Raw genomic sequence first — 8,411 nt, 5'->3', positions numbered from 1 at the left:
AAAATCCATGGTTTTCCGAACTTTCCAAAAGAAGGAATTTTGAAGTGTCCCAATTCCCAAATCCAAGACCTTCAGAATCATCTCAGGATCCTCAGATCTCCCTATACACCTTGACCAACCATCTATCAGAGCAATGGGTCAAACATGCCAAAGATGTGTTTTTGGAAATCCCAATCGAAAACTTAATTGGACAACGTGTCCCAGAGGTAATTAACTCACTAATTAACCAAAAATTCCAATTTCCAGGACCTCGAAATCCAAATAAAAGGGCTAATTTTTTATAATAAAATCGATAGGTTCTTCGAGATGAATTGGAGAAAGGTGAGTTTTTTTTTTCAATTATCTCGGTTCTTTTGAAAGATATCAAAAAGTTGTCCTAGTCGTGTTTGGGCTCATTTTGAAGTTCATGACAAGCTCAGGACAAGACGAGCTTCAAAATAAACCCAAGCACGACTAGGCTCCGCCCACTTTTCCATAGACACGCTACGCACGACCGCGACGCGCCGAAATAATCAAAGTGGGCGGAGCCTAGTCGTGTTTGGGCTCATTTTTAAGTTCATGACAAGCTCAGGACAAGACGAGCTTCAAAATAAACCCAAGCACGACTATGCTAAGCCCACTTCGAAATTTCCCAATGGACACGCGACGCACAACCGCGACGCGTCGGAAAAATTAAAGTGGCCGGAGCCTAGTCGTGTTTGCGCTCATTTTGTGGCTAGTTTTGTGCTGAGCTTCAAAATGAGCTTCAAAGTGAACCCAAACACGACTAGGCTCCGTCCACTTTTCCATAGACACGCGACGCACGACCGCGACGCGCTTGGAAAACAAAAGTGAGCGGAGCCTAGACAAAGACATTGCGCCAAGTGGTTTTCAAGGTTTAATGGCTCAAATTGAATTCCGATGCTTTGAAGAAAATTTTTACAAGAGTTACCGTATTTTCTACCACTTTTTCTACTAATCCTTCCACCAAATTTGCCACATCTTCAAGAATTTTCTCATCGCCTTCTTGAAAGATCATGGGTATATTTGAAGCGGATGTGTAGATATTATGGTTTCTGAAAATGATGGCTTCTGAAAATTCCGATTTTTGAAATTTTAAAAATTCTGAAATTTTCCACTAACGTTGTATTTTCTCAACTTCCACCGCCAATTTTGGATAGTTTTGTTGCCTTTGGAGCAGTTTGAATCGATTCAGATGCTTCTCGAGATACTATTGATTTTCTGGCGTTTTTGAAATTTCTGGGAATTTCCTCCGTGTAGCTGGTCTTCGGATTTGGATCTTTTGAGACGTCCTGAATCGTCTGGACGATTGCTCAGCTTAGTGGTATCTTCAAAATCCGATTCGATGCTGGAAAAAATTTAGTTTGAAAAATTTGAAAAATATTTCAGAAATTTAGAAACTTAGAAATTCAGAAATTCAGAAATTCAGAAATTCAGAAATTCAGAAATTCAGAAATTCAGAAAATCAGGAAACTCACTCATCAGGAAGATCGGCAGGTCTTATCGGATACGGTATCCTCAAATCATGGCGCTTCAAGACAGCTGTGACTTTTCTGGGGACCCATTTTCTAGCCTTTCTCCATCTGGTTAGTGGTTCCAAACCCATTTTTCGTCTTCTGGCTGAAATTAAACCCATTCTGATCCTCTTCGGACGGGTTGGGTCTGTTGGTCCATGATTTCTAGGGTTCTTACGGGAGGCGCGGCTTTTGGGAGGCATTTTTGGCTGAAAATTTAGAAAATACAATAATTGGACTTGTCGAGAAAAATATCAAAAAGTTAGAAACCAAAATCCATGAAAAATGGTCCAAAATCCATGAAAAATGGTCCAAAATCCATGAAAAATGATCAAAAATCACCGGACCTATCTACATGGCAATGGCCCCCCCTGGGAAGGAAAATTGACCGGTAGGGGATAAACGGACCTAACTGAAGTAAGGAATGCGCATGTTGAGTTAAGTATGAAATGCGATGACAAGAATATGGAGAGATTCGGTTGATTTTGAAGGGACGGTCTGGGAAAAACTACAGTAACCCAGACCATCAGATGGACAGATGGCTAGAATGTAAAGCTAACGAAGTTTGTAGAAAGTGAATTAATAAGCTTGTGAATTAATAAGCTTGTCAAATCGTAAAAAAACAAAATCCAGTAACTTCCTAACATGAAATAAAAATTTGTTGACCTATTATATTGTCGAATTTAAAAAAAGTGGGACCTGAGAATTTGAAAGGCGTAGCTTTTTTTTGATCTACGAAAAAGTGCGGCAAAAACGTAATATTTCAGACTTTTACATCGATCGAGCTACTTTCGCAATTAAGTTCGGTTTTTTGATGAAAAATATATTCTAGAGATGCTAACGATCATTTTCATACCGAGAAATCTAAATTTTGTCTAGAAAATCCTACTAAATTCACAGAAATAATTTTTGTTTACTACCGTAGTGTTTTTGGGGCAAGGCCTCGAAAATTGACCGGGAAGCCGCCCGCGAAATTTTCCAGGTCCCACTTTTTTTAATTCGACAATAATTGGGCTTGTGAATTCTTAAAAAACCAAAAAAAGCCCCCAGGCGGGATTGAACCGCCGACCTTCTGTTTACGAGACAGACGCTCTGCCACTGAGCTATACGGGCGACGTTAGTTATGCAAACATTAAACATACATCGATGAAATAGTCAGCAGGGTTTGTATGGTCGGGTACTTGGTACCCACATGCAGAAAAATGATGAATAGCCTCGTCAATAGCGCCATGGAATGCGATTTGTCCTTGTGCAAGAAACACGACCTGGAAAATTATGAAATTTTTTGGTGAATTCGGTAGGGCGCATTTACCTTATCGAAAATTTCAAAAACTTCTGATGATGGTTGATGGATAGTGCAGATGATAGTCTTTCCCTTTTCCATAGCCATCGCTTCCAGTGTCTGAAATACTTGTATTATTTTTACTGGGATTACTGTAGCTACTCACTTTGACCACTTGAAGGGACATATGAGAATCCAATCCAGTTGTTGGCTCGTCGCAAAATATGATTGGAAGATTGTTGATCATTTCAGTGGCAAACGCTAATCGTTTCATTTCTCCCCCGGAAATTCCTTTTTTGATTCCCGGAATTCCGATTCGACTGTTCTTGGGTTTCTCCAAAAGCATCTCCTTCATCACTTCCTCGACTCTTTTAGTTCTTTCAGATGATGATGTTCCAGGTGGAAGACGAAGTTTCGCTTGGATATCCAAATGTTCTTTTACATAAAAATTTATATATTTTTCTTCGAATTTAAATATTAAAAACAAACTGTCAGTGTTCCCATAAAAAGATCCTCCTGCTGAACATATGCTGACACACTGGTCACTCCTTTTCCAATATTCTGTCCATTCACCAGAATCTCCCCTTCTACTTCTAATCCTTTCAGATTCCTCTGAAGCAATGTATTCAAAAGTGTCGTTTTTCCAGCTCCACTAGCTCCCATCAAAGCGATCACTTCTCCCGGAACAGCACATCCACTAACACCATTCAGAAGAACTCGTCCTGCTTTCGTTGTTACCTGAATTTAACTTTTTGAATAAAAAACCTGAAAATTTTTCTGAAACCTTCAAATTTTTCCATTGCAACGTCACCAAATTGTCCCTTGCACTCAAAAGTGTCTTTGTTGTCTCTGAAATTTTCGATTATTGGGTTCAAAGACCTTTTTGTCGTACCGTTTTTAGAGGATTCCATTTTCTAGAAATAGTGGGATCCTACCAATCCACAAATCTTTGTCAAATGAGAACGTGGCAGCTGTTTGGAAAAATTGGACTCTGGAACCTAGATTTCCTTTTCACATTCTATTTAAGGGGACTGGAATCCTATAATATAGGAGCCCCTAACTTTTAACTTTGAGCAAATTTGCTTTCAAAGATATAAAAAGATGCTAATCGATGAACTGTTCAAATTAATATCAGAAACATTTTATCAGTTGACATATTTTTGATATCTTGCACAGGAATCGAATAGATTCAGCTCAAACTTGACACTGTGGGGTACTTCTATTATTATTTTTTATGGTACCCTCCAAAAACATCAACCAAACAACACTTTTTGTATTTTTGAATTTTTATTCGACTAGTTTTTTAGTGAGTATAAAATCAGATGATGTGTAGAGTTCAATAATTCAAGTTCTTCTTGTAGTGTTAGTTCATCTCCAGCGGATGATAATTCTAAATTAAATTAATAATAAAATTCGTTGATTCAGTGTTTCGAACTCACTTGTTCAGTTCTATAGTACAAATTTTCGAGTTCCATATCTTGTGGAGCCCATATATCATGATGAAATCCTAACAAATGATGTCCAATTTCATAAATATGCTCTTTTTTGCATCCAGGGACAATAATTGGATTCCAACCGTATTCTGGAATGTAGACGTCCTCATTTTCATTAATTTCCACTTCCTCTTGTTGCTCCTCTTGGATTAATTGTTGAATCATCTGACGTTTTATCGGAGCATACTGTATTGGAGTGAAAGGAACAGGGTACTGTATTGCGTGTTGAATGGGATACTGTAGTTGTGGGTAAGGAACGAAATAATCAAATGGATACGCATTTTGAGGAGGAGGATGGTACGGTATTTCTGTCATCCCATATCCTCCATAAGCCGGCTGCCATTGGACAACTTGTTGTTGAGATTCTTGAGGAAGAAGTTTTAGAGAAAGAAGGCTTGCTGGTTTCTCTTCTTCAAGGGGACTGGAAGGAAGAAGAGGACACACTAGATTTGCTTTCTTTGCATGTCGAACTGGTATAGATTGATAGCTTTTGACAGCAATGAATTGAAGTAGATCAAAACGATAATCGATTGAAACTCCAGTTGAAACATTTACGATTGAAAGGATTGGAATGTATTTGTGACCTGGTTCCAAGTATGCCTGAAAAAAACGTTCGATATAGTTTTTAGTTATTGGGTTACTGTAATTTCCCAAAAAATCAGATTAATTTTTGTCACCGAAGTTTTCAAAACTCACCATATTCCGTTTCATTGCCCCAAACTCTCTCGAAATCCGCATTTTATCAAACTGTACAATTCTTGAGTGCCACGTGGCACCTGATTCCTTCCGGCTTTCAGCTACTCCCATTTTACTGTAAAACGCATTCTTGACACACACGGACACTGGAACCCATTGATTTCTCCTGAATGTGTATCTGAAATTGGGTTTTTTTGTGAATGGGGTCTTTTGAAATTATTCAAAATTTTGAAGCTAAAAATATCTACCTTGACTCGTCTACCAATTCAATGCGTAACTTCATCAAATACTCTTCATCATCCACCAATCCACTGATCACAAACTTTGGCTCCGGTTGCAGTTTGGCTCCACTCCTATTCACGATCATCTCGTTGATCGGTTCGAATTCTCTATACTTTTCTTCGTCCACTATGACGACCTGCATTGTTTTGGCAACAGTAACGTATTCTGAAGAACTGTGGGGATTCTCTGTCTCTGTTGAGTAGAACGGTAGCCACACGTGGTTGCCGATGGAAGTTTTGGTGGATTTCCCTTCATCACGTTACTAATTATGGTTTTCTAGAACTTTAGGGCCGGAGCCGACAATTGGGGAGCAAAACTTATGAACTCTTGTGACACAGATCTAGAAATATAGCTTTTTCTAATTCTAGTTATATATTCCGTTTTCCCTATTTTTCTAGAACATTCCCTATCTGCCAACTCGCAAACATCATATCAGGTTACGGTCAGAAGATTAGAATCAGATGACGTGACCGTCTATCCCTCTAGACATCTGAATCCCTTTCTCCCTCTCCTCCAATTTTCCTTTTGTCTGGAAGGAGACGTAAAGTGACATGTTATGTTTTTGTAGCAGCAACATTTCGCGCGCGCGCGCACTCTTGAAAGCTGACCGGAGAACCGATCGTCTTTTCGGTCATGATAAAAGTGCCGCGCGCAACGACCTTGTGTCTCTCATAAGTAAATTGAGATTAGTCACATGTGACTCGTTACGAAATTTTCTGTATATGTTCTGAGATACGAGTCCTCGTCGATCGCGTGATTGAGGTTTTGTAGACAGCGACTTGAATTCTAGCTTGGGTACTGTATTTCATATAACCACTATGTGTTCTATTATTTTGTTACGAAGTCAATGATTCCGGTACAAAAAAATCGAAGCTGTGGGAGAGAAAAGCCGGTGGTCGTCGCCGAGGGTCCCACAACGACAACAACCGTAACCTAGAAATAATTTTATTTTCACGATTTATTTTCTCTTTTTTCACTGATTTTCTTCGAATGTTCTGTTATTTTTTCCCCAAAAAAGTCGAAATTTTCGATAATTGACTGAAAAAGAAGGAAAATCAAGAAAATAAATCCTCGGAATAAAATTATTTTTAGGTTAGAGTAGTCGCCGCAGTGGGACCTTCGGTCACAGCCACCGGCTTTTATCTTCCTCAGCTCCGATTGTTGTTGTACCATGATAAAATATGTTCTATTTTCTAAATTTTCATTATCCAAATTTTGAAAAATCTCCAGACCAGCAGGCCCGTCTGATTTCGGGCAGGCCCCGGAGTGTGCAAAACAAATAATTCGGAAAATTCCAACCGAAATGCTTCGAGAGAAAAACATGTCTTCCGAGTTTGGAACCATCATTCTAGAAGTCCCAAAAACCAAGCATATTCCTATATCGAGCTTTTTGAAAACTCAAAATATTCAGAGATTCTGAAATTCCTAAAAGTTCCATACCGTACCCCATGGTCTCGCCTACGCCCGTTTTTACATATATCGTCGGGAGCCCGCTCTAGCTTCGCCCGCGTACCTTTTTTATGCCCCCCCCTTTTTTTTCCGGACGGAAAACTTTATAGAAAAATCTCAACTCGGTCATTTGCAAGTTTTGAACTAAAAAAATCATCTTATTGACTTCTGTTCACCACCACTCGATTGCATCCACATCTGCTCCCTCCTTTCGGGTCAGTCGTTTTTCTTCCGCCTAAAATATTTACATCATCTCTTCGTTTCAGGCGGTGTGCATGACAAAAGTTTCGCCGCACAGACACTCGAAATGTTTATATTACATTGACAGGAATGCTGGTGGCAGATGTGTGTTCCTGTGGTCGCCTCATTTTTCATTAGATTTTGAAGTTTTATATAGTTTTGAAGAGTAAACAAGATTTTTAGTCATTATATGAGTATCTGCTAGAGGTAGATGGAATCTTGCTTGTCTAGCTTTCCGAAGGAAGGTTTTATAATTTACAACTCTTATACTGGTGCGAAAAAAATCGGAGATGTGGAAGAGAAACGCTAGTGGCAGTGCAGTAAATACGAGAAAAAATCCCGAAAAAAATATATTTGGGTTACTGTAGTTTTCGCTGTGTGTTTGACCAAGCCACCGGAATTTCTCTTTCACGGCTCCGATTTTTTGTACCATGACACTCCTCTGACCCCAATTCCTCGCAGCTGGTTAAACGGACATTTTCTAGGTTCTCTCTTGTTCCGTTCCACGTCACAGACTCCAACTCTCAGAGAGCTCAAAACTTATCATTGTATAGACTCTATCTTTCTCTGAAAAGTCAAATCAAGCAGATACTAATCATAGCCTTCTTCATTCAACAGAGCAAAGAGCTCTAAGCCTCTTTTTGAATATGTTGTCTTCAAGTACAACGGCATTGTGTTCGTCGTGCCAGGTACCAGAGACAGGTTTTGTATTTTTTCGAAAGAAAAAAACAAGATTTTTGTAGGGATACTAGTAATCCAGACCAGTTTTGAAATCTATACGAGATCAGATGTCTCATAGTTTACATTTTCGTAAGAAAATTCCGAATAAAGTACACAAGACCTCATAAAATCAGAAAAAGGTCGTTTTCGGTGTTGAGTCGACTCTCGTCTCAATCCAATGAAAAATTCCGTTTTTGTTTAGAAATTCAGACAATTTCAGTGTAGTGAGGCAAAGAGTAAACCAAGTAGGAACCAATGAGAAGTGTGTCTAAAATGTTTGATTTTCTGAAATTTCGTCCACATTGATAGTCTCACATTTTAACAGAGCAGTTTTTTCAGGTTTTAGAGCTTCAAAGTAGAGAAATTTTGAAAATTTTACTTTTCTAAAACATCATAACGCGCGTTGTGGCAACTTGTGACCAAAAATTCGAGAGTGGGCAAGGTCCGGCAGCGAAATCTTTAAAAGAGCATGTAATTTATGTGATATATTTCTGGCCTATTTTTCTTGTCTTTGGATGACTTTTCGTTCTTGGAAGAAAAACAAGAAATTTGTCGAATCATTGAAAAAATTGGTGAGAAAAAAATAACGAAAATTACATGTTCCTTTAGGGATTTCGCTACCGGACCTAAGCTCCGCCCACTCTCAAATTTTTGGTCATAACGCGCATTGAAATTGACCAGACTAATATTTTAAGATTGTTAAAATTTCAAAATATTCACAATTTATGTACTTTT

The 8,411-nt window shown here is 38.7% G+C and overlaps 1 protein-coding gene and 1 non-coding gene across 2 annotated transcripts in view; both read right to left on the bottom strand.

The window, feature by feature from the left end:
* The window catches only part of Cbr-tbx-34, a gene marked incomplete at both ends in the record, with an annotated part of 13,798 nt that extends 8,389 nt beyond the window's left edge, over window positions 1-5,409 (bottom strand). Inside the window, 7 exons of the mRNA XM_045236263.1 lie at window positions 2,657-2,779; window positions 2,827-2,916; window positions 2,963-3,157; window positions 3,286-3,534; window positions 4,236-4,889; window positions 4,986-5,163; window positions 5,234-5,409. Coding sequence (XP_045097207.1) covers window positions 2,657-2,779; window positions 2,827-2,916; window positions 2,963-3,157; window positions 3,286-3,534; window positions 4,236-4,889; window positions 4,986-5,163; window positions 5,234-5,409 — 1,665 coding nt within the window. The remainder of the gene's footprint in view (window positions 1-2,656; window positions 2,780-2,826; window positions 2,917-2,962; window positions 3,158-3,285; window positions 3,535-4,235; window positions 4,890-4,985; window positions 5,164-5,233) is intronic.
* CBG28940 lies at window positions 2,556-2,627 on the bottom strand. Its single transcript has one exon. It is a non-coding gene (tRNA).
* Window positions 5,410-8,411: the final 3,002 nt, after the last annotated feature.

This window comes from Caenorhabditis briggsae (genome assembly GCF_000004555.2).
Source record: "Caenorhabditis briggsae complete genome, chrIV, whole genome shotgun sequence".
Lineage (NCBI taxonomy): Eukaryota > Metazoa > Nematoda > Chromadorea > Rhabditida > Rhabditidae > Caenorhabditis > Caenorhabditis briggsae.
Note: the sequence above shows the minus strand (reverse complement) of the source record. Positions and strands in the feature narration are given on the sequence as shown.